Source organism: Salvelinus alpinus, chromosome 15 (genome assembly GCF_045679555.1).
Source record: "Salvelinus alpinus chromosome 15, SLU_Salpinus.1, whole genome shotgun sequence".
Taxonomy (NCBI): domain Eukaryota; kingdom Metazoa; phylum Chordata; class Actinopteri; order Salmoniformes; family Salmonidae; genus Salvelinus; species Salvelinus alpinus.
This window is the reverse complement of record NC_092100.1, coordinates 26,272,866-26,299,073: the sequence shown is the minus strand read 5'-3', so window position 1 is coordinate 26,299,073 and position 26,208 is coordinate 26,272,866. Positions and strand designations below refer to the sequence as shown.

General features: G+C 43.5%; 1 protein-coding gene across 3 annotated transcripts in view; it reads right to left on the bottom strand.

Moving 5' to 3' along the window:
* The window catches only part of zfpm1 (zinc finger protein, FOG family member 1), a 101,220-nt gene that overhangs the window by 28,441 nt on the left and 46,571 nt on the right, over positions 1-26,208 (bottom strand). For 2 of the 3 annotated variants that reach the window (XM_071343161.1, XM_071343162.1), the window contains exons 2-4: positions 25,732-25,878; positions 21,458-21,586; positions 5,162-5,295 (exon numbers count right to left, since the gene is read on the bottom strand). In XM_071343161.1, the coding sequence (XP_071199262.1) occupies positions 5,162-5,295; positions 21,458-21,586; positions 25,732-25,878 (410 nt within the window). Of the gene's footprint in view, positions 1-5,161; positions 5,296-21,457; positions 21,587-25,567; positions 25,603-25,731; positions 25,879-26,208 lie in introns of those variants that run through there. The other variant, XM_071343163.1, reaches the window with a different exon arrangement.

Below are 26,208 nucleotides of genomic sequence, written 5' to 3'. Positions count from 1 at the left end.
ATCAGGCCTTTATGGTAGAGTGGACATAGGGAAGCCACTCCTTCGTAAAATGCACGACAGCCCGTTTGGAGTCTGCCAAAAGGCACCTAAAGACTCTCAGACCATAAGAAACAAGATTCTCTGGTCTGATGAAACCAAGATTGGCCTGAATGCCAAGCGTCACATCTGAAGGAAACCTGGCACCATTCCTACGGTGAAGCATGGTGGTGGCAGCATCATGATGTGGGGATGTTTTTCAGCGGCAGGGACTGGGAGACAGGATCGAGGCAGGATCGAGGCAAAGATGAACAGAGCAAAGTACAGAGAGATCCTTAATGAAAACCTGCTCCAGAGCACTCAGGACCTAAGACTGGGGCGAAGATTCACCTTCCAACAGGACAACGACCCTAGGCACACAGCCAAGACAATGGAGGAGTGGCTTTGGGACAAGTCTCTGAATGTCCTTAAGTGGCCCAGCCAGATCCCAAACTTGAACCCGATCGAACATCTCTGGAAAGACCTGAAAATAGCTGTGCAGCAACGTTCCCCATCCAACCTGACAGAGCTTGAGAAGATCTGCAGAGAAGAATGGGAGAAACTCCCCAAATACAGGTGAGCCAAGCTCATAGCGTCATACCCAATAAGACTCGAGGCTGTAATCGCTGCCAACGGTGCTTCATCAAAGTACTGTAAAGGGTCTGAATACTTATGTCAAATATTTCCATTTTTCATTTTAATAAATTAGCAAAAATGTCTAAAAACCTTTTTTTGCTATGTCATTATGGGGTATTGTGTGTAGATTGATGAGAAAAAAATATGAATACATTTTAGAATAAGGCTGTAACAAAATTTGGAACAAGTCAAGGGGTCTGAATACTTTCTGAATGCACTGTACATGTTAAATAAATAAATAAAACATATACTGCTGTACATATCATTCTTAATATATCTTGTGAACTGTAAATTAATCTGGTGTATATAAGTATAGATGGCATTTGGATTACTGTTACTGTGCTATTTGGGTTGTTAATTGTTTTCATTCGGACATTTCTTTGTAAAGTCGTCTCAAATAAAACTGTGAAGGACCTCGGCGTTACTCTGGAACCTGATCTCTCTTTTGACGAACATATCAAGACTGTTTCAAGGACAGCTTTTTTCCATCTACGTAACATTGCAAAAATCAGAAACTTTCTGTCCAAAAATGAAGCAGAAAAATTTATCCATGCTTTTGTTAGTTCTAGGTTAGACTACTGCAATGCTCTACTTTCCGGCTACCCGGATAAAGCACTAAATAAACTTCAGTTAGTGCTAAATACGGCTGCTAGAATCCTGACTAGAACCCAAAAATTTGATCATATTACGCCAGTGCTAGTCTCCCTACACTGGCTTCCTGTTAAGGCAAGAGCTGATTTCAAGGTTTTACTGCTAACCTACAAAGCATTACATGGGCTTGCTCCTACCTATCTTTCCGATTTGGTCCTGCCGTACATACCTACACGTACGCTACGGTCACAAGACGCAGGCCTCCTAATTGTCCCTAGAATTTCTAAGCAAACAGCTGGAGGCAGGGCTTTCTCCTATAGATCTCAATTTTTATGGAATGGTCTGCCTACCCATGTGAGAGACGCAGACTCGGTCTCAACTTTTAAGTCTTTACTGAAGACTCATCTCTTCAGTGGGTCATATGATTGAGTGTAGTCTGGCCCAGGAGTGTGAAGGTGAACGGAAAGGCTCTGGAGCAACGAACCACCCTTGCTGTCTCTGCCTGGCCGGTTCCCCTTTCTCCACTGGGATTCTCTGCCTCTAACCCTATTACAGGGGCTGAGTCACTGGCTTACTGGTGCTCTTTCATGCCGTCCCTAGGAGGGGTGCGTCACTTGAGTGGGTTGAGTCACTGACGTGATCTTCCTGTCTGGGTTGGCGCCCCCCCTTGGGTTGTGCCGTGGCGGAGATCTTTGTGGACTATACTCGGCCTTGTCTCAGGATGGTAAGTTGGTGGTTGAAGATATCCCTCTAGTGGTGTGGGGGCTGTGCTTTGGCAAAGTGGGTGGGGTTATATCCTTCCTGTTTGGCCCTGTCCGGGGGTATCATCAGATGGGGCCACAGTGTCTCCTCACCCCTCCTGTCTCAGCCTCCAGTATTTATGCTGCATTAGTTTATGTGTCGGGGGGCTAGGGTCAGTTTGTTATATCTGGAGTACTTCTCCTGTCTTATACGGTGTCCTGTGTGAATTTAAGTATGCTCTCTCTAATTCTCTCTTTCTCTCTTTCTTTCTCTCTCTTGGAGGACCTGAGCCCTAGGACCATGCCTCAGGACTACCTGGCATGATGACTCCTTGCTGTCCCCAGTCCACCTGGCCGTGCTGCTGCTCCAGTTTCAACTGTTCTGCCTGCGGCTATGGAAACCTGACCTGTTCACCGGACGTGCTACCTGTCCCAGACCTGCTGTTTTCAACTCTCTAGATACCGCAGGAGCGGTAGAGATACTCTTAATGATCGGCTACGAAAAGCCAACTGACATTTACTCCTGAGGTGCTGACTTGATGCACCCTCGACAACTACTATGATTATTATTATTTGACCATGCTGGTCATTTATGAACATTTGAACATCTTGGCCATGTTCTGTTATAATCTCCACCCGGCACAGCCAGAAGAGGACTGGCCACCCCTCATAGCCTGGTTCCTCTCTAGGTTTCTTCCTAGGTTTTGGCCTTTCTAGGGAGTTTTTCCTAGCCACCGTGCTTCTACACCTGCATTGCTTGCTGTTTGGGGTTTTAGGCTGGGTTTCTGTACAGCACTTGGAGATATCAGCTGATGTAAGAAGGGCTATATAAATACATTTGATTTGATTTGATTACTGTGAAAGGGGGCCGAATGAGAGGGGAATTAGTCAGGTCTGCCATAACCTGACCATGCTTTGACCATGCGCGTTCACATGAGAGGGAGCTCTGTTCCATCGCTCATCTGAAGTCAATGTAATTCTCCGGTTGGAACGTTATTCAAGATTTATGTTAAAAACATTCTAAAGATTGATTCAATACATCGTTTGACATGTTTCTACTGACTGTTACGGAACTTTTGGACATTTCGTCAGCTTTTAGTGAACGCGCTTCCTGACGTTGGATTTGTTTACCAAACACGCTACCAAAAATAGCTATTTGGACATAAATGATGGACATTATCGAGCAAAACAAACATTTCTTGTGGAAGTGGGAGTCCTGGGAGTGCATTCCGACGAAGATCAGCAAAGGTAAGTGAAGATTTATAATGCTTTTTATGAGTTTTGTTGACTGCACAATTTGGCGGGTAACTGTATGGCTTGCTTTTGTGGCTGAACGCTGTTTTCAGATTATTGAATATTGTGTTTTGCCGTAAAGCTTTTTGAAATCTGACACAGCGGTTACATTAAGAACAATTGTATCTTTAATTCTATGTAAAACAGGAGCGGTAGAGATACTCTTAATGATCGGCTATGAAAAGCCAACTGACATTTACTCCTGAGGTGCTGACTTGCTGCACCCTCGACAACTACTATGATTATTATTATTTGACCATGCTGGTCATTTATGAACATTTGAACATCTTGGTCATGTTCTGTTATAATCTCCACCCGGCACAGCCAGAAGAGGACTAGCCACCCCTCATAGCCTGGTTCCTCTCTAGGTTTCTTCCTAGGTTTTGGCCTTTCTAAGGTGAGACGCCTCCTGAGGGTTCGACCACGGGGCAGGGGTTTCCAGTACCTGGTTAACTGGGGGGGTTATGGCCCGGAGGAGAGGTGCTGGGTTCCGGCTAAAGACATCCTGGACCCGACCCTCATCGCTGATTTTCACCGCCGACACCCCGGGCAGCCAGGTATGCGCCCAGGTCGGACGTCCCTAGAGGGGGGGGGGGTACTGTCACGCCCTGATCTGTTTCACCTGTCCTTGTGATTGTCTTCAGCCCCTCCAGGTGTCGCTTATTTTCCCTTGTGTATTTATCCCTGTGTTTCCTGTTTCTCTGTGCCAGTTCGTCTTGTATGTTCAAGTCAACCAGCGCCTACTTTTCTAAATCTCTTTTACTAGTCCTCCCAGTTTTGACCTTTGCCTGTTTTTCTGGACTCCATTCCTGTCTGCACTGACCTCGAGCCTGTCTGCCATTCTGTACCTCTGGAACTGGTTTTGACCTTTTGTCTGTCCACAACCATTTTGGGATTTTTAATAAACATCTTGGACTCTAACCATCTGCATCTGGGTCTCGCTTAAAGCCCTTATAGCTAGCCCTTCCTTCACTGACATAAAAGCTTGCTTAGCCTGTTTAAATTACCCTGAAGCTGTAGACATGCAGCCCCACAATTAAGAGGAACTGGCTGTTTTCAGAAATCACACCGTAGATCAGCATGTTTCTCCACGATCGTAATTGTTGAGTCAGCTGAATACAGCAGCTGACTCAGGCTACTGCAATGACTTGTGGCTGAGAGCCCTCTGGGTTCTCTATGGTGTAATAGGTCAGAGCGTGACTAGGGGGGGGTTTCTAGTTATTTTAGTTCTATGTTGGTGTGTGAGTATGGTTCCCAATTGGAGGCAGCTGAATATCGTTGCCTCAAATTGGGGATCATACTTAGTGTGTCTCTTTTCCCACCTGCGTTGTGGGATATTTTTTTGTTTAGTGCCTATGTGCGCTACGTACTGGACGTTCGTTAATTCTTTGTTGTTTTTGAAGTTTCACTGTAATAAATATGTGGAACTCTACTCACGCTGTGCCTTGGTCCGATTATTTATATAACAATCGTGACAGTGGCAGAAGAACAGCTGCTTCATGAAAACTCCTAATAAGTTAAGCATTAGCACTACAAGCTACAGTAGCATGCTAGCTTTTGTTGAAAGATTAAACATTGTGTGTGCAGCACTAAGTAGGTAGCTGGTTAGTTAACAACATTGTTTCAGTCAAAGATGATTTCAGTGACTGACTCAGCTGTTGAACAAATTTATGCTAGCTTTTCAGACCCATAGTCAAACTCCAGAAATACTGCTCATTGAAGCACACAAAACTACATAGTGATTGTTAATGTGGTAATAGAATCATGCACACACACTGACCGATCTATGGTTGATAAGGCATTTTATTTATTTACTGATCCATTGACCAACCTCCTTCCCGACCCTTGACCTTTAACCTCTACCTCCATGCACTTTGAACCCTCACCTCTGGCACCTGGTCATCTCTAGCCTCTTCTGATTGGACGATCCCAGCGTATGGTCCCCATAGTGTGTCAGTGGTGAGGACTCTGCGGGCCAGAACCTTGGGGTCAGCAGTATCGACACTTAGCTCCAGGTCATCTACAGAGAGAATGAGAGAAGAAAGAGAAGAGAGAGCGACTAAGTCACCCAGGTTCCACAAGCAAACAAGATACAAAGCCATACAAAACCAACTCAGTCGAGTCTCAATTTACTGTTGAGAGTTATAATAGTAGAATACACAAGGTGCAATTTCGAAATTCCATTGTGCATCAGCAGTTTTCTATTGTTATATCAGTTACTAACAGTCGTTCAATTAGCCATGGGCAGCTAACCATTTTTTAATTGGTAAGTTAGTCTAGCCAGCTATCTAAACTTAAGTAATCACGGCCAAATACCGACCGAGTATGCAGGGCAAGTGTCCAGGGACCCTGACTTCCAGAGAGCCCCCATTCATTTTGTTAGTCACTCTCAGATATCATATGTGACTTGTTTCAGAAATCTAGGCGTATGTCACGCGTCACTACTTCACAGGAGAGCCATTTGAATGTAAACTTTATTTTTTTTTTATCAAAATGCGTTTTTTGGCAGAAATGCCTTCTGGAACATGTGAACTTTCATGTGCCTTAATAACAAACTTGTATGTATCTGTAAATACAACTAAAAATATGAAATGAGCCTAGTTGTTTTAACCACGTAAAAGACAGCAACCTTCCCGCAAGCCATGATTGGCTGAGATAATGAGTGGGCTGGACATGCCGAGAGATGAGTTTGGATTGGTCTGCCATGTAGCATGCAATCTGTCTATAATATGAGCTGGTCAGTATGTGTAGGTAATCCTTTCTAATTAGGCTTTTTTGAAAGATATCACGTAGTAGAACTGCATAAGTGTTGCTCTCCACTTTCTGGAGGACCGAGTTTTGAAATCAGTGGAATGCACGGTGGAATTAGAGTATGATAGCTAAGGAGATGGAGAAAACTCTGGCGTTTGATTGCAAATATGCAGACATAGTCAAAAAGAGAACACACAGAAGGCTGTGTTGTATAAAACACCTGTCTCCGGATTACATCTTCAAACTAAGGGCAACCATGGCATCCGTGACAGAGAGGGTGAAGCGTCCATCCATGTATATGGGTAAGAGAGTCTAGCTAGCTACATTTTCGGATATTACATGTTGTTTTAATTTCAAGTTAATGTGTACTGTTAGCTAGCTAGCTAATATTAGCTGGCTGGTTCGCTAGCTAACGTTACATATATGATCTGTGTAGTAATATTATTCGTATCTCAGAGCCATTTGCATTGCTAGTTATAGCCTAATGTTAGCTAGCTAACATTGAACCTGGTTGGTTAGCTACCTGCAGATTTACGCAGGCTAGTAATGTTATGAGTTTGGATTATGGTTCATTGTTTAGCAAGCTAGCTACATGTCTAAACAAAAGACACCCCTAAGCAAGTAGAATGTTCAATAGAATGTTCATGATCTCACTGCGGCAACTGTCGATAGACGTAGCTGGTAGAGCGCAGAATAACTGAGACATTTACAAACGCTCAACACCCATTGAATATGGCCAGTGTCAGTAAACGTTGGCAAAAAAGCGTAATTAAATTGTTGCCAGCAGCACAGTTGCAGTCACCAATGTTTCGGATAACATAAAAACAGCCTAACCAGCTCTGCTAGGGCGAGTAAAATGGTCAGAGTGAGCTGTTCTCTCATTTGTGTCTGGAAGTAGCTAGCAAGCTAGCCAATGTTAGCCAACTAGCTTGGGTGCTTGACTGCTGTTGTTAGAACAGAACGCTCAAATCAATCCTACTCCTCGGCCAGAGCGCGTCCAGTGTGCGCTCTGAACGCTCCGAGAGTGAAACTCTTGAGTTTACGAACGCCCAGAAAATGTCTCTACGCCTTATAGCAAAATGTGTACAATTGCAGGAAATTAACTTTACATTTAAAAAATATATATCTGCCATCAAGACCGGGGCCAGTATAATGTTATGCCTGCGAGGTGTGGGGAGTCCAAAACAAATCTCGCTTAGGGCCCCCAAAGGGTTACTGCCGGCCCTGACTACTGGTATAATGCTTGTAGTTAAAGGTCCAATGCAGACGTTTATGAGTGGTCTGAGTGGGGAGGAGAAAACTGAAAACTAGCTGTTATTGGCTGAGAGGTTTGGAACTCATTCTTATTGGTCTGTTAACTAAGCTCAATCCCACCAAAAATGGCAGAAATTTCACGAGATCTTTTCAAACAGCTCTTACACTAAAAGGGAATTATCAGCATTTTTACAATTTCACAATATTGTTCACTCCCCCTTTACCCTCAGAACAGCCTGAATTACCAAAGTTGTGTCAAGTTGGCTGCATGTCCTTTGGATGGTGGACCATTCTTGATACACACGGGAAACTGTTGAGCGTGAAAAACCTTTAAGTGGGTAAAGTAGTTTAACTGCAAAAAATAGATTGATTGCACAAATCAGTTGACTGCATGTGTGGGTATGGATGTGGGTACGCAGACCTGCGAGGCACTGCGGCCCCCTCATAATGAGTACAGATTTTTTTGTGTCCCATCAAAGTTGCTCATCCCTAATCTGCGTCATGTCATGGCCAGAGCTCTGATGATTCCAACACTAGGGGGAGTGTGGTGTTGCCTTGAGCACAGAGTGGACTGAGCCAGGAGTTGGCCAAAACCAAGGAAACTTTTGTACTTCCTCTTAGGAGATAACTGAGAAAAAGACATGGGAGTCAAGGCATTAGTGTGAGACTTGGACAGAGGGAGCCTCAGGCCACTGAGGAGGAGAGCCATTCACTATCACACTCATGTCCCTTACAATCCCACAGAGCATAATCTCAAAAGTAGGATCACAAAGGTAGGATCTCAAAAGCTTAAACAAAAACACATCTCTCAAAAAGGAATGATTAGGAAAGAAATCTTGAAATTCACTTAGTCCAGTACCTACAGTAAGCTGTCCTATGACACAGCCCCCATAGCCATGGTGCTCTACAGTGCAGTACCATTGGAACCTGCTGTTTACCACCACGACGTTCAGCTGTCCCTCTCCCTCCATGTTGATTCTGTTGCTCTGTGTGTGTCCCCCCCCCCCCCCCCCCCGATCTCCTCCATGGTTCAGCTTCTCTTTCGGGGGTCGGGCTAAAGTGCCGGGCTGATAAGAGTGTTTGTCTAACACTCTCTATGTCAAAACACTCATCTATCTTCTCTGTATCTATCCCCACCAGAGCACAACAGACAGACGCTGATAAAAATGGCTTTCCCACAGCCAAGAGTGGGAGAAAGAGAGGGGGAGGAATGGAGAGAGGGAGGAGTGGAGGAGAGAGAGGGGGAGATAGAGGGAGGAGTGGAGGAGAGAGAGGGGGAGATAGAGGGAGGAGTGGAGGAGAGAGAGGGGGAGATAGAGACAGAGGGAGGAGTGGAGGAGCGGGAAGGTGGGGAAAAAATGAAGGAGCAGTAGTGAGAAGGAGATTGGAACAAATCAAGCTTATGAGTGTGTTACTAAGTGGAGGCTGGTGGAAGGAGCTATAGGAGGATGGACTCATTGTAATGTGGGGAATGGATTCATGGAATGGAGTCAAACATGTGGTTCCCATACGTTTGATGTCTCATGTACACATCAGCGAGGCTGAAGTCCAGTGTCCAGGCCTATCTCCCATCACCCCTGGCCAGATCACACTCTGACCACCTAATCTCAACACTCCATCAATGTCCAGTCTGCTGCCCTGATATTGGCTGGCCTCGGTCACATGATGCCTTATCAGCATGAACACCCCCATTAACCTAATTGTGAAATTGTCTGCTGGGATTTTATCTTTGTGAAGAAATACAGAGACCACACTGAGTGTCAGTGTTTAGAACCTAAAAATATTCCATCCTCCTTCCATGTTCTGCCTTGCCCCGTTCCCCCCTCTCTGCCAACTGTACCACAGGGAGGTAACCTGGATGGGAGGTCCCAGCTCTAAGTTGCCAATGCACGGTCAGCCGCCCGGGCAAACCATCCAACAGGTGGCTTAAAAATCAAGATCAGTTTCATCCTACCACGGAGGAGTGATCATGAGGCCCATTTTAATCACTGCACATGGGTAATCCCTACAGGTTAGCACGGTGCTACACTACGCAGGGCCTCCTACCGTTCTAATCCCTGCTAATTACCACTACCGCACACCACAAACCCCCATAATGACCTGGGGTTCTTATCAATACTGCTCAATGCCCTGCGCTCGCCTCTCAGCCTGATACTGGCCCCTCTGTAGAGGCTCTACACCATCTCTACAGCCCCACAGCCCTGTTCATTGCCCTGCCGCTTGGCCACTCCGCTTGATATGCTGGCCCCTCTCCTCGCCTCTAAACCATCTCTATACCCCCACACAGCAGACCTCAAGAATATCCACGGCCCGGACCACAGACAGTGCCCACAAAACACAGGCAGGACCAGGCTTAATCAATAGGGATCCTGCACCACAGTCCACACAGACCTATCAGCCAGCCTTATCAATAGAGCTCCACTCTGGCAGTGTCCACACAAAGCCTTATCAATATGGCTGCTTCACCAGCCACTGGGGCGTCCTGTCCGTTTTACAACAGCAGACAATAAAACAATCACCCTATCGTTAATGAAATGACTAATGCAATTACCCGATGAGTAGACAGAGGGGGATAGAGGGAGTTTAGGAGGAAGAGGGAGGACTGGAGGGAGAATACTGCAAAAGCGAGGCCATACATTTGTATAAAAAATCTATTCGTTTCACATGTTTAGATGTGTTATTTTCTTAAAGACCCTGAGGGATTGTGACCTCATGGCACGTGGGCAATTTAACAGATTCACGCAAATCCACTTCCTCTCTGAATCCTTCAAGAGGAACAAAGGAACCTTCAGGTAACGCTGCGTTCGTAACCAAGCAAGAGGTGGGAATTTACCAGTTGTGAAGTCGTAAATACAAGTTGTATGCATTCACGTGCTTTGACCTCATTGAGAAATGCCAATTGGCTAATGGCCAGGAAGCTGCATAAACCATAAACTAAAAGTACAGCTATCGTGATTGTAAACAAATGATAGTGTTCAAAACCCATATTAATAGATTGCTTTTTCATAAATAATGTTTTGTTGTTGCATTTAACTGCCGAAATTGCTGTTATTGAGGTCATTTACTTTGTAATTGACGTCAGAGGTCAGCATGTGGGAGAAGTGGGAGCTCAGGATGATAAGTAAGTTTCCCACTTGAATTACCAGTTTGAGGGCCGTTCAAGTGGATTTTTCCCAGTCGTATGTGGTAAATTCCAATTTTCGCAGCATAAACATCCCATTCAAGCTATGTAAAAGACATACGTGCTAACAGACACCTGAAAGTAGTTTTACAAGTCTGTCAGATTGACATGACGGCAGTGAACAGTGAGATTCTGCCCCTTATATGTCCCTATGAGTAAACCAACACCACCATGGACCATTCAAAGGGGTTGTTAGTTATACCATGTTAACGTAATACCTACAACTGTAGTTTACAGTACAGTCCTGTAGGGGCACTGGAGCTCAGCCTTGATAACCCAAACAATGTTATGAGAAAGAGATACAGTAGCACTTCCTGGTAAAATACATAGCTTACACTTATCTATTCATTCTCAACATATCATGAGACTATTGGACACACCTGTCTTTGTGCAGTAGTTCATTGTCTATGAAATTGTTCAGGTGGACAAGAACTTTGAGGTATTGGGCAATTAATGACATCACCAACCTTACATCAACGTTACAACAGGCCAACCTAACCTAGCGTTGTGCTGGTCGTCACGTTTGCAAAACAACACGCATGATCATCTGCACCATCCTATGGGAGTCGAGCATGCTCAAAAGGACTCAGTCATCTGACTGGATCTCAATGCGTAAAAAATAGTTACACAACCCTCTGTAGCAGGATCTCCCCTATTCCCCAACACCATCGTCTCCTCTATCAGGACTAATTGATTTTTTTAAAGGCTATTGTTGATATCAAATTAGCACATCGCTGCGAAGCCATTGATTTTTTGACACAGTACAACAGGAAGTCTTTATCAGGGCCGCACTCCGACCCCGCACTAATAGCTGGGGTTTAACCTCTGCTGAATGACAAATCCCTGAGCTTTCTCCCCTACTCACTCAGCATGGGGGCTCCCCCTCTCTGCTCTGCACCTCACAACTGAGGAAAGGAGATGGGCCACTACCGGTACACAGGAGCCCTACGGTGCAGGCTTGGAGAGACCATCAGAGCTAACAGTCACAATATATGAGTGTCTGTAAGAGAGTGAGAGAGAGATAGAGAGAAAGAAAGCGAACCCACTCCTCCAGTCAGGATATAGAAACGTTATGGTCTAACACAGTCCCTTGTGTCTAGCATCGGTTCAGTTGAAAAAATACAAATTTCTCATGCTCAGGACGCAATAATTTCCATTTTACACTCTGTTGCACAGCAAAGATAAGACACCTGCGACGCCAAGCTAATCAGATGAGCTTCAACAGAACTTTATCATTGACATTTACAACTGTTTACCCAACTAATTTCTCTTAACTGCACTGCTGAACTTTTATCTGCAAAATACATACACTAGGAAAGAGCAGATGCCGAACATGCAAAATCCAAATATGTTAAATAAGATCAAGTAATTTAAAACAAAATGGGGAAAAATATGTGTGAGCCCAAGTTGGCAAGGCATTGTTGACAAAATATACCCCTGGGAATACAGACAGAAATGTGAAGAATGCTGACATTCACATGCAAAACTTCATTTTGAGTTCAGAAGCCCAGTGGTTGAATATGTTTATTTGTGATAAGAGCCTGATATAGAGATACATGACTAGTACTGTAGCGTTCTCTTATGCAGTGCTTATGCTTTAAGTATGGGCTACTTTATCACTCTAAAAAAGGAGCCCAAGGTAATGTAAAGAATACCATGTCATCATAAATAGTGGCTTGGTGAAATTTACTACTCTAAAAGGTGCTATCTAGATCCAAACAAATGGTCATTCAGCTGTCCCCATAGGATAACCCTTTGCAGAACCCTTTTTGGTTCCAGGTAGAACCCTTTCCACAGAGGGTTCTACTTGGAAGCCAAAAGGGTTCTACCTGGAACCAAAAAGGGTTCTCCTATGGGCACAGGCAAATAAGTATTTTAAAACCCTTTATTTCTAAGTATACCCATGCCTCTGTCTCCAGGAGGCTGTACTGTACCAACAGAGAGAGCTGTGAAACAGAGAAACATTGTTAGGGCCGAGGGCAGCAGTATGACTGGAGGGTCACAGACAGGGGAGAAGGGTTAGATCTGATCAAGACTTCACTGCTACCCCTGAGCTGCACCAAAACTCCCCTTCAAAGAGAGAGAGAGAGAGAGAAAGAGAGAATGTGTGTGCAAGTGAGTGAGTGTGTGTGTGTTTGCCTCCATCTCTTCCAGCCTCCCCTAACTCCACTGCTACCCTTTCATAAATTGAAAGTGGAGACCTTCAAGAAACTCTCCTGATAATCACACATAAATTAATTAGAAAATGTTTCTCGACATTCTCTCCGCATAGATGGAGGAAAAAAAGACTCAGGCAAAGCCACACAATTAATTGTACGGTATGTGACTTCGATAATTAATTCAATCATTAACTCTACTTCAACAACTCCTTCTGGCTTCATGAAGGACATTTCAATCATAGCTGTGTCAGGATGTAGACTTGGAAAGAAACCTGAAAAGTTGATATTAGAGAATGAAGCTTTACAGTCAGGGCCATGTTCAGATTCACTAGCTAAAGTTAGAAGGCCTAAGGTGCTATATGATAATAGTGCAGGTTTGTGTCTGTCTAAAAAGAGCCAACAATGTTTAAACATAATAGTGGCTTCCTGTAATATACAGTAATCATGGGTAAGCAAAAGGAAGTACCAGTAACGGAGGAGAGACAATTGAGTCCGCTCTTGTTCCACTTCCTAAAATGGCTACTTTGCTCCTACAGTATTAACAGCCATGTGAGAGAAACCTACTGTATGAGGAAATTGTGCTTTTGTGAGAGGAGAATATGAAAAAAGTGTCAGAAATGCCCATTTCCTGGTGCTAATTCATCGACTCACGGTGGAGGAGGTTCTGTATGGACATTCAGTCATTCCAGAGATACTTCCATTTGGGCACACCAAGCCAACAATCCATATCAGAACATACTGAGATGAGAAATAACTCTCTTACTAGCTACACCACAATCCAAGATGGCCAGTCAGTCACCCTCTCCAAGCTCACCACAGTACATGTGACAGGGTCACCACATTCATCAGATCTAAAAACCTACACTACATAATGGAGCAGTGAGCTGGAGTGGGAAGCTGGTGTGAGTCTGGCAGGGGAGAGATAGAGGACAGGAGGGGGAAAGAACAAACTGAAACGCGTGGTACGAAGGACAGGATGTGGGCTAGCACTGCAGAGAAGCCAGGCGTCTGATAGGGTCGTAATCACCATGGCACTGTCTCGGGCAGCAGGCGCTAACACATCGGCGATGGGAGCAGCTGGGCTGATAGGGCCGGGACAGCAGTGAGAAATGTTCCTTTAGATTATACCCCTCGCCTATCAATCATCACGAGGGGAACAGAGTGACACAGAGACAAGGCAGAGAGAGAGAGAGAGAGGGGGGAGAGAGAGAAGAGGGAACATAGATAGAGGGGGGAGTTGAGGATTAGCTAGCTCCTTCATTATAGATAAATAAACTAAAGCAGGTCCATCATTAAATAGTGAGCTCATTATACCACGGTGAGACATGTAATGGCTACCATATTTATTCACAGGAACAGATTAAAGAGGGAGCTCATTTGCCTTTGATGGCAGTGACAGTCAGCCTCACACAAACACAAGCAGCCTAGAATGGTTTGTGACACACATTGGGTTGCCGTTGCAGTTTCTTTTCAACCACAGCAGTCCCACAGTCCACCGCACCAACCAAGGTTACAGTAGAGACAGAGCAGGTGTGGAACCTCTATAATATGTACACAGGCCTACAGGAGGCCCAGCAACCAAAACAGTTACTGTACACTTCTACAGCATCAACAGGTCCAATTGGCATAGAGAAAGGGGACACAATCCTATGAGAATGTGAGCCAGTGATAATGAATGAGAAAATCATCTACTATAATAGAAATGTTACAAGAAACAATAACCAAAATACAAGGAGTGATTAGCTTTCTGTACATCATTCTACTGTGGATGCTTGAGAACATATCAAGAGATCAATATTCTCCTCATATCTACATTCCTGACCTTACCCCATAGGGTGAAACACACTCCCTCACCCCAGCCCCTCAAGCCTAGTCCAAAGCCCTACCCCTGGAGATCCAGTACAGACAAGCAGTAGAGACGGGAGTTAACCGTCTAATGCTGGGCACCTCTGCTCCCCCTCAGATAACAGGCTGTCTGTACACAACCACTGTCGCTGCCAACCAGATCAGAGGGAAAATAAAAAAGCCTATTTTCTTTCTTCAAAAAGTGAATATCACAGCCACACACCGAGTTAAAATGTACAGGATACGAACATTCCATTCCAGCTAAACAATGGATATATAAAGTTTTGCAAAAATATATATATATATTTCATACACATCTAAAATCTATTTAAGTCAGAATGCCCGAGAAGCCGGTGTTTGGAGGATATATTGGCATGGGTGTTGATAGGCCTGAGACGAAGTCGAGGCCAGCAAACTGTGCAAATATATCCTCCAAACACCAGCTTCGAGGGCATTATCACTTTTATACAACGGGTTACCAACATATTACAATAATGATTGACATATTTTCATTAAAAAAAACATTTTGTATCTATTCTTTCGTTTTAAATATTCCATTGCAGTACTGGCTGGCAATGTTCTTATCCTTTGCTTGCTAGCTAGCCAACTATGGCTAACTTACAGTCACGTCAAACAGTGCAGCCAGAATAACAGCAAGTAGCTGCTTTTGCATTTGTTTAAGCGGTTTTCTAGTGACATTTATTTGGATACATCCATAACAATGAGTTAATGATGCACGATTTCGCCTGGCATATGTGCTCTCTAATCAGGACACTGTTGTTCAAAGGAGCTAGCCAACAACACAGATACCACAATCACTTCAAACTGAAGCTGGAAAGACTGCAAACTAGCTGCCTTTCGTTTAATTTGAACTGTTTTTTATTGACATTTCTTTGTACATATCCTTAAAAATGATGCTGATTTATGATTTTGACTGGCTGAAAAAAGCTGCCTGCCTGTCTGTCTCATCCCGACTGCTGACCCCACACGTTCATTACTATGGGACAGCTGGAGATTGAATTTCAATAATGAAACAATGTTGCAAATGTCAGAGCGAAAGACAGCAACGTTTATAAAATTCTCCGCTATTGAAAAACAATTACTAGTTTAAAAGAAATGGGAGATAATGTCTAGATGCTTTTTATGGTGGAAATCTAGTTTATAAATTGTCTGGCTGGGCTGATGAGACAGTGGATTGCGCAGTGAGATGGAACAGAGTAAATAGGCATTTCAACGTCATAGCTTTTGCTGGTGGTAACTTGTGGAAAAGACACCGGCTGAAACGCAGTTTTAATTGTCCAGGATTAGACCCACCCATTGTATAAGAAGTAACAATCTGAGAACAGTAATATTTCACACACACACGAAGGTACCCATAAACAGTCATTTCTGATAAAAAACACAAATGTGAAAAATTTGTGAATATACAGTTTTGGAAATAAACTCTCCATATACACCCACACCTTTGCAAAAATGTGTAGAAATTCAAACTGTAGCACCACAATCAGTACTCTTCTTCCATGAAATAATCACTTTGATTGGTCCCAAAACAAACACGTGTTCTTGTTCTGAGAATCAGCCTCTAGATCAAAGACACAAAGTATTATAGTCCTAAAAAAATAATCGATATTGTGATTGGTATTTTTGTTGATGTCCATGAAGCAGACCATAAGGTTAAGTGCTATTAGTTTTTTTAACAATATGCAAATGTTGTTTAATAAGCTGAAACAACAAAACTCAACAGTAAAACTGTTATTTACCGCAACCTGTTACACAAGACTCATTTGAATAAGATCCACTTTGATGAATATCTTTCCACAGAAAAAAAAAGTCACGCAATGCAAATTTTCCAAATAACGTTACTGACTTTAATATTCTGAATGGTGATGGAAAAAGCTCTCTGTCACAGGAGAATATTGTCTCCAAAACTCTTACCTCCAAAACTGCAAAATATAACAAACCTTCCTGTTTGGTACATGAATATGATTCACATACAACTATACAACATATCCAGATTAAAAAACAGACTTCATAATAATAATTGTCATAATTTTTTGATTTTTTATGAAGTAACGATTAAAATGAGTCAACTGTATTTAATATGTTGGTTTTGGTATACCTCTCAGGAGCCATCTGAGTTCAACCTCTGCCTTTTCCACGTCAGTTCAGCTCATCCCTCATCCCTCTTCTATCTGTCTAATTCCCTCTGCAGAGATCTCCTATAGAGGGACATGCAGATTCAGCCCCTCTCTGCTGACAGAGAGAACCTAACCTGCTATACACACCTTCCTATCAGAGCCCCACCTCCGCCACCTGCTCCCCCAAATAAATTATCATCCTTTTTATGCCATTGATGATATGCATATTCTATGCCTCTCCATGGACCCTTATAATAAAAAATGATACCAAAAAAAATCCACTCCGTCTGATAATTATTAATAATCATAATGTTTTATTGGTGGTCATTTGAATAACTCTGGAGGATAAGGATAGTGTAAAATGCTAGCAAGGCAGGAATGCTTTTGCCAGTCTGCTGGGTTCTCCGGGTCTGATTCTACAGCTCAGTGACACTCGGTCTGTTCTGTTCTGTATGTGGAGGATAGACAGGAGTGATGGTCCGGGAGCCACGAGGGATTACTGTGACGGCGATTTGCATATCAAGAATTTGAAGCAGAGAGGAAAATATCAAACCCTCCAGCCAGCAAGGTCATTGAAAATATATATATTTTTATCGTCATAATTTATTTAGCATATCATGCAGCAGGACATATTCTAGATGAAAAAGCAGCTTTACCGTATCATACTATCCCTGCCTGACACTGGGTCCCAGCCACTGTCTTTTATTCTGCACCACCACACCCTCATCAAACTCCCTATATTGCACACACCAACTCCATTACACAGAAATACCACCACACACACACACACACACACACACACACACACACACACACACACACACACACACATGCACACCTCATCTTCACGATTCCTTTCAGAATAAAGACAATGGTCTGCAAAATATAGCAAGAATATCATTCATTAAAGAGATATTTGAGCTACACTCAGTTCCAAAAACAGTTCCAAAAGGGTTCTGTCCTCATAGAATAACCCTTTTTGCTTCCAGAAAGAACCCTTTTTGGTTCCAGGTAGAACCCTTTTGGGTTCCATGTAGAACCCTTTGGAACCCAAAATGGTTCTAACTGCAACCAAGTTCTTCAAATGGTTCTCCTATGAGGACAGCCGAAGAACCCCAAGGTTCTAGAAAGCACCTTTTTATTTTTTTTATATTGCTTATAATCAAAGCATATTTTTGATTTTCATGATTTTCACTATAAATAAATGCCACAAAGGCAATGTTTTGACAGATGACAGTGAACAGAAATAAGAAATTCAAAACACTTCTTGATAACTATTGTCTATACTCATATCAATCAGTTGGGTGAAAGTGTAGATTACAACCATACGATAACCACTTATCGTATGGTCATACCAGGATAAATAACACACTAATCGCACTATATTTTACCAGGTAAGCTGAATGAGAACACATTCTCATTTACAGCAATGACCTGGGGAATAGTTACAGGGGAGAGGTGAGGGGATGAATGAGCCAATTGGAAGCTGGGGAATATTAGGTGGCCATGATGGAATGGGGCCAGGCTGGGAATTTAGCCAGGACACCGGGGTTAACACCCCTACTCTTAAGATAAGTGCCATGGGATCTTTAATGACCACAGAGAGTCAGGAAACCCGTTTAAAGTCCCATCCGAAAGACGGCACCCTACACAGGGCAATGTCCCCAAACATATACTGGCTCCAGAAAAAAAGTTGGATACTGATTGAATTCTGGTGGGAATTGTCTAATTCTTTCGAATAACAGGAAACGAATGTGGCCGACAAACATAGGCATGAGAAGAACTACAATCTTTTCATTTTCTGGTGTGTAGTATTTTCAGCCAATACAATGAATCTTTCTTCTGTTAGTCTGAAATGTAGTGTCTGGGCAGTAGAAATGACACAGACACAATGCAATATAATATAAGGTAGCTAAATAGGTTTAGGAAAATAGAAATACAATTTCTATAAAGAATTGCTGAAATAATAATGTGTAAACAGATACATTCTAATTCACACTCTAATTCTAATTCACATTCTAATTTTGGCCAGGATTGGAAATTACATGGAAAATATTTCTACACTGTAAATGTATGAATGATTGTGTTCATCACTGACTCATTATGACAGAGAGAGAGAGAGAGGAGAGGGTCTGAAGACAGAATATATAACATTTCTCACATGAGGCGTGGCTGCCATGACATAAACATCTAGAAAGCAGATAAATTGAGGGCAAGCACCAATTTCTGGCAGACATGAGCATGACAGTCTGCATTTGTGAGGAGGAAAATAGTTAAGTTGGACAGCTTGGGGGAGCAAGAGAGAGAGAGAGAGATGCAGAGAGGGAGGAAGAAAGAGCGAGTAAGAAGGAGAGGGAGATGGGTGTGATGAAGCTTGGGATGTCTGTGGTGAGGACCTGACCAGACCCTGCTCTCTAGTCTAAACCACCTGAAATCCCTGTAACCAGACAGACAGAAAGATGGACAGCCAGGGGACAAAAACAGATATGTGACAGTAAGAAAGTGACAGTAAGAAATGAGCGAAATGCTAAGACTTAGACGGAGATAAAAGCCTTTTCCATACAAGAACATGTTCCTCTCCCAGAGGCTTGTGGGAAATAGCTGATAGAGCCTAAACGAATGTATGAACAAGACCACGTTCACTATGACTCCACTCCTAACATTCAGAAAAAAAGAGAGGGAGAGAAAAAAACAAGAGGGAATGAGCGCATGTCTGTGTTGGGGGGGGTTGTTAGTGGTGATGGAGAGACCAGTGGTGGGGGTGGATGGAAGAGAGGTTGGGGGGGGGGGGGTTCTTAACGATAAGAGAAAAATTCAGACCGGTCAAAGTTTCCCTTTTGCCAATCGTGCTCCTGATAAAGACAGCGCCTGCTTCAGTACTGATAGAAGGGCTATCTCTCACTCGCTCCCCCTCTCTCGCTCTCCCGGCAGTTAGTTTGTGAGGAAAAAGCCTATCACACTAACATCACTGTGCTGCCATCAACCAGCAACCACACAGCAATTAATATCGCTTCAATTACTGTTAAAGGGACAGGCTGGGACATGACGATAATGAAAACATCCTCAACTAGAAGAATTAAAACACGGACACACGCACACTGATGGGCACACACAAGCACACACAAGCACACATGCACAGCTTGAAAAATAAATATGAAAGATAGATCCTGTGGATCCTTACATTATTGAACCCATTGTAGACAACACAAGAGAAGAAAAATAAATAACAAAACAGCTATGATAAGAGAGGAAAAAAATAAAATTCTGGCAATTGCTTGTTATCTTCTCTGGTCCATGTTTGTGCTCTAAGACATGTTTTTGTTACAAGTTGAATAAATTCCTATTGTCACGTTAATGGCTGCTTCTCCCAAACTACAGCCTGGACACAACACACCATCTACACAATAACACAGCAGCTTAAACACACTCACACTTACTTTACAAAACAGTGAAGTGTTGGGGGTGTAACGGTACACGCATTCCTACTGAACCGTTCGGTAAGGGGACCTCGTGTTTTGTCTGCACTATGAACCCGAATGAATACATCAAAAATAAAAAATAAAAAAAAGCACTAGGCATATAGGCTATGCCTACGCTGCGTTGTATGCCTCTTGAGTAAATCTGAGCAGACATTTTTTTCAGGCTCTTCCATTAAAACAACTAGAGCCTATGCGCACGTTGTAATCAAAATTCTCATCTTAATTGCCGCATTTCAAACTGTCCTTTTGTAAGGCGCAGCCGGGAACTAGCTCTGTACGATGGAGAGTGGTGGGGTCGATAAACCTGGAGGAAGATTCTCCATCATCGTTTAAATCTTCAGTTTGGGAACATTTTGTCTTCCCAGTAGATTACAACGGGGATGGACATAGAGAGTATGTCGCCACTGCTCAACGAGAATAGCCTATACAGCTGCCAAAACCTCAAACATGCTGACACAGTTACGCCAACATCACCCCAGTATTCCTACCCGCGGAGCAAGACAGAAACTCAAAGAAACAACACAACTTCGTCTCCCCTCTGCATTCAAGCAGCCCTTCACAGCTGACTGGGCCAAATAAATTACTAGACCAATAGGTATGTTCATAGCCATGGATATGCACCCATTCTCGGTGGTTGAGAAGAATAGGGAGTTTCAGCACATCATGAAAGTGCTCGACCCACATTAGAAACTTACCCCTTACACCCATTTCAGAAAACAGCTAGTACCCGCTCTATATAAGCAAAGCTGAAGTTTTCCAAGAATTGGCTAATGCACCCTGTGTTGTGCTTACTACAGATGGATGCTACTTCACAGTGACAGCCCATCACATTACCCTGGAATGGGAAATGACAAGTACCATGCTACAGACACACCCCCTTTATGAGTCACAAGTGCTCATATTTTTCTCTTTGTAAGAAAACATAGCATAGGAATATACAATGTCTGAGCCATGTTTACTTATTGATTTCACACGCATATTGCACTTTATTTTATTGTTGTTGTTGATGAGTAATCGTGTGTTTTCATTTAAGAAAATACAAAGTGTTTTTGGTTGTGCTCTCATCAGGCATTATGACTCATGATCATATATGGAATCAGGACTACCAATATTTTTTCCTATAAATGTAAATTAACTGTTGGCATTTCATTTTCCCGCTGTATAGAAACCCAACCCAACCGTAACCCCAAAACAGCCATATGTACCGAACCATGGGTTGGTGAACCGTTACACCCCTAACCCTTAGTTAAGACTATATTATGACACAAAAACACATAACACATGCTCTAAACAACGAACAAGACAAAATAGTGAGCAAAACTAGACATGGATTCACAGTCTCAGACCAGTTGGACAGACAGACAAACTGACTCACCAGGACCTCTCCAATGTAGCCTGTCTTCCTCCTCTTCCATCTCCTCCCCCTCTTCCTCAGTGTGAGTTGGACCTTTCTGTTCCTCATCCTCATCATCAGGTGCACCAAGGCAGTCATGTGTCCTTGGCTCTGTTTAAAGAAGAGGTCATAAGAATAATGAGACATCCACACAAACAACAGGGTTGGTGTATAATATCATACTAGAGACATTATAAAAATAAAGACAATTCATAAGAGGCTAGATGGCCATCCAGAGGCTACAGTATTTATACATTTTCCTCTTCATTTATTTCATCTATGTGTGCGCGTGCATGCGTGCGTGCGTGCGTGCGTGCGTGCGTGCGTGCGTGCGTGCGTGCGTGCGTGTGTGTGTGTGTGTGTATATAGAATGTAACTTCATCACAAGTGAGTGTGTGCGTGTGTACATTGCATCTACCCCATACAGACTTTCCTCGTCAGAGGCGGTTCCTGTCTGTTGATCAAAGCCCTCAGAATAAAGCCTCCATAGCTGTGTAACACAACACCTCAGTATGGAGATGGACCACAGAGAGAAAACCTCATTAGAGACCATGTCTAGTGATCTCTCCCTCTCTTTCTCTGTTTCTCTCTGTCTCATAAAGGCAAATCACCTTCAACAAAGACACAGACAGACACAATATACACTCTAATCACTGCCATCAATATCCCTGTCTGTCTTTGATGAAGGTGACTACTGAATCGCTCCCTCTGATCGAAGTGATCACTGTATGGGGAGAACTCAACCTCCTCTTTGACTTTGGTATCATACACTTTACTTCCAGAGTGTTCCTACCTGGCCGAATGGGTTGATTATTAGCCAATAGCTTAATCAGAGGGACTCTCCCTCCCGCCCCTACCCCTGCCCCTGCCCCCTCCACATCACCCCACCCCGATAACACCTCAGTCGTGTGCACAAAGGGCATGTTTACCATTGCATTCCCGCTCAGATAAACAGCGATAGCTCTCGATCGATACCAGCCATAAACGTCAGCCCACGTGACGCCGAGGTGCTGTTATTAATGTAACAGTTGGAGATTAGATCTGCATCGTCAAATAAATCAACCATCGCCCCCACCACCATCAACACCCACCACGTCCACCTCTCCATTCCACCCCATATACACACACACACTCAGCCTTTCCCAGCACATCAGACCCCCTCCTCTACACTACCAATCCTCCCTCCCTGCCTAAACAGTCCTGTTATTTTCAGCTATAAATCACATTGAATGGCACATTGATTTTATCCTGCAGCGCTCAGCTGGGGGAGTGGAGCTGGAACCACAGTTATTGCGTTTAATATTATCAATATTATCTCCCATATCATCTGAGCCGAGGAGGAGTCAACAGAGACTTTTCTGCCGCCCCCTCTCTCCCTCACTCTCTACCACTATCCCCCTCCCTTCTCTGCCCCCCACCCCTCTTCCTCTCCTCCACCCCCACCCAACCGAGACAGCCTCCATCAATCTGATAAGCAGAACTTCCCGTCACACCTGCAGGGCAAAGTCACCCAACAACCTGAACTTCTACACACACTCCTCTTTGTCCTCCCCAACTTCTTATTCATTCTGCATCTCCCTCCCTACTGCGTTGTTGTCCGCTCTGAACTCCACCGGTTCCCTTAGAGACAAAAACAAGGATGCTACTTGAGCGCAAAGGCCCTAAGAAAAGAGAGAGATATTTGGACCAGTAGTGTTGGCCTCTCTCACTCACCAGTTTTTGACTACCATATTTTGATTAGCCTAATAAGGTCTCAGACAAGGGTTCTTGTTTCAGTTAGTTTCTGCATTCACCTGTAGACCATTGACCACATCAGACGCAGAGATTAAAGGAACATTGAAAGGAAGCAAAGTCACACCATGACAGAGAGAGATGGATTGAGCAAATGGATTGAGAAGATGAGTGGTGTGTGTGTGTGTGTGTGTGTGTGTGTGTGTGTGTGTGTGTGTGTGTGTGTGTGTGTGTGTGTGTGTGTGTGTGTGTGTGTGTGTGTGTGTGTATTCATTTTACTGTGTGAATTAATATATTTGTTTTCTGGCTAGAAGATGAACACAGAACGGGTCCTGTTACTGGTAGAATGTGTTTTTCTCTCAAAGTTATCAGGCGGTTATCGCCTCTGTTTCTCTCTCCCAGATGGTGGATAAGGGACCTTGCCTTTATTAGCCAGTGCTGGCCTGATAAAGACCTGGTATTGATCCCAGGTTGAAAGAGCAGGTTCGTCAAACACGGTTGATTTACAGAGAGATGATAATGGCAGCACTGGGCAACTGAGGAACCCCAGGGAGAGAGAGTTAAATCAACAAGGTGACGTGTCGCTTTTCTCCATTCAGTTGCGGGGAAGAAGACAAAGACGAGAGAAAAACAGAAACACACAAAATTACACACTATTTGTCTCTGAAATGTAATCAACATTTTATTCTTAGCCCACACACACAATCACATTTAATTCTCTCATCCTCATCTGCAGTATACAAGCTGAAGGCCACACACACACACACACACACACACACAGACACACACAGACACACACACACAGACACACACAGACACACACAGACACAATGGGTAATCTCTAATGTAGTCTTGATTAACACCTGACAGAATGTACCTGGGTTTATCAAACCAAGCCAACGAACAGATGCTTATCACTCCAGACCCAAATTTCACAAGCAGGAATTTTTGGGATTAAAATAAGAAATACAGAAATCTTGAATAACTCAAAATAATATTTCTCCAAACTCCACTATCACAGGATAAGTGGAAAATCTGAGGAAAAGATGTGGGGCCAAGCAGTGATGCCAAGATCTGATCAAAAGGAAACCTTGGTCGATGCTTTCGACATATGGACATGTGAAATTATATTTTTAACATTAATTTATGGTGTGTACCTATTCTGTACAGTTTTGGTTAACAATTAACAAGTAGTGAGATATTGGGATATGATGAATTTATGAGTCTAGTGGTTACATAGGACTGGCAGTTGATTTGAGAGAGTTTATAACTTATAACCCAGGAACCACAGAATGTATATTTTAACGTACAACTAATCAAGAAATTATAAATAGGGTGAATCATTGAAATCATCAATCCAAATATGAAATAATCCTTGAGTCGACATAACAGTTAGGCCTCAGTCTTACCTACAGTAGTGAAGAAAGACAAATATAAAATGAATTACTAGTACAAAATGACTGACAACGAGACTGAGACGATGCTATCAATCTCCAAGATCATGGTGCCATAACAGAAGTCTAACTGTTGTATTAACCAACTGACATGACGAGCTCACCACAAAAAGCTCCACAGAATGAAACAGGGCACTTTCCAAAAAGCGTTGATGCCCTGGAGGAGGATGGAAAGCGGTATTTAATTGAGAGGAACCAGGGAGCTGGCACTGGCACTAGATTTTGAGGGGCATATGTTTGGGAACACTGGCACAGAGCCATGACGTTCACAGCATCTCAGTTTACCAGCTCAGAGATATGAGCTAAGACGACACCAGGCACTCCCTGAGTTTTGTTGCATGGTTAGGCCATCATTGTAAATAAGAATGTATTCTTAACTGACTAGCCTAGTTAAATAAAGGTAATAAATGTAACATTTTTAAATGAATTAGGGTATGGATTCCTTCACCTGATGTTATTGTGCTGTGGGTTAGTGGTTGATGCCTTCACATAAATGAGTAAAGATTTTCAATTCAATTAAATGGTTATAAGAGAACAACTGTATGTTTCTCAGTGCTACGCCAGGCTGAGAGCGCGCATATTCATTGTACAGGGGGGTGAACAGAGGTGGGAGAGCTCACCTTCAATGTACAGGGGGGTGAACAGAGGTGGGAGAGCTCACCTTCAATGTACAGGGGGGTGAACAGAGGTGGGAGAGCTCACCTTCAATGTACAGGGGGGTGAACAGAGGTGGGAGAGCTCACCTTCAATGTACAGGGGGGTGAACAGAGGTGGGAGAGCTCACCTTCAATGTACAGGGGGGTGAACAGAGGTGGGAGAGCTCACCTTCAATGTACAGGGGGGTGAACAGAGGTGGGAGAGCTCACCTTCAATGTACAGGGGGGTGAACAGAGGTGGGAGAGCTCACCTTCAATGTACAGGTGGGTGAACAGAGGTGGGAGAGCTCACCTTCAAAGTACAGGTGGGTGAACAGAGGTGGGAGAGCTCACCTTCAATGTACAGGGGGGTGAACAGAGGTGGGAGAGCTCACCTTCAATGTACAGGTGGGTGAACAGAGGTGGGAGAGCTCACCTTCAATGTACAGGTGGGTATATGGTGGTGGACTGGAGCTGTCACATTCAGCTGAGTCCTCTGGGTCCGAGGCTCCACCGTCATCGCCCGATAGGCTGACGTCATCAGGTGTGTTGTCCTCGTCACCTTCCAGGTCCCCAATAGAACCTTCCAGAAGAAACAAGAGGGAGCATTTAATTGAATTGAAAATGTTTACTCATTTATGTGAAGGCATCAACCACTAACCCACAGCTTAATAACATCAGGTGAAGAAATCCATACACTAATTCATAAAAAAAAAAAAAAAAGTAACCTTTATTTAACTAGGCTAGTCAGTTAAGAACAAATTCTTATTTACAATGATGGCCTACCCCAGCCAATGCTGGGCCAATTGTGCGCCGCCCTATGGGACTCCCAATCACGGCCGGATATGATACTACCAGGGACTGTAGTGACACCTCTAGCACTGAGATGCAGTGTCTTAGACCGCTGTGCCAC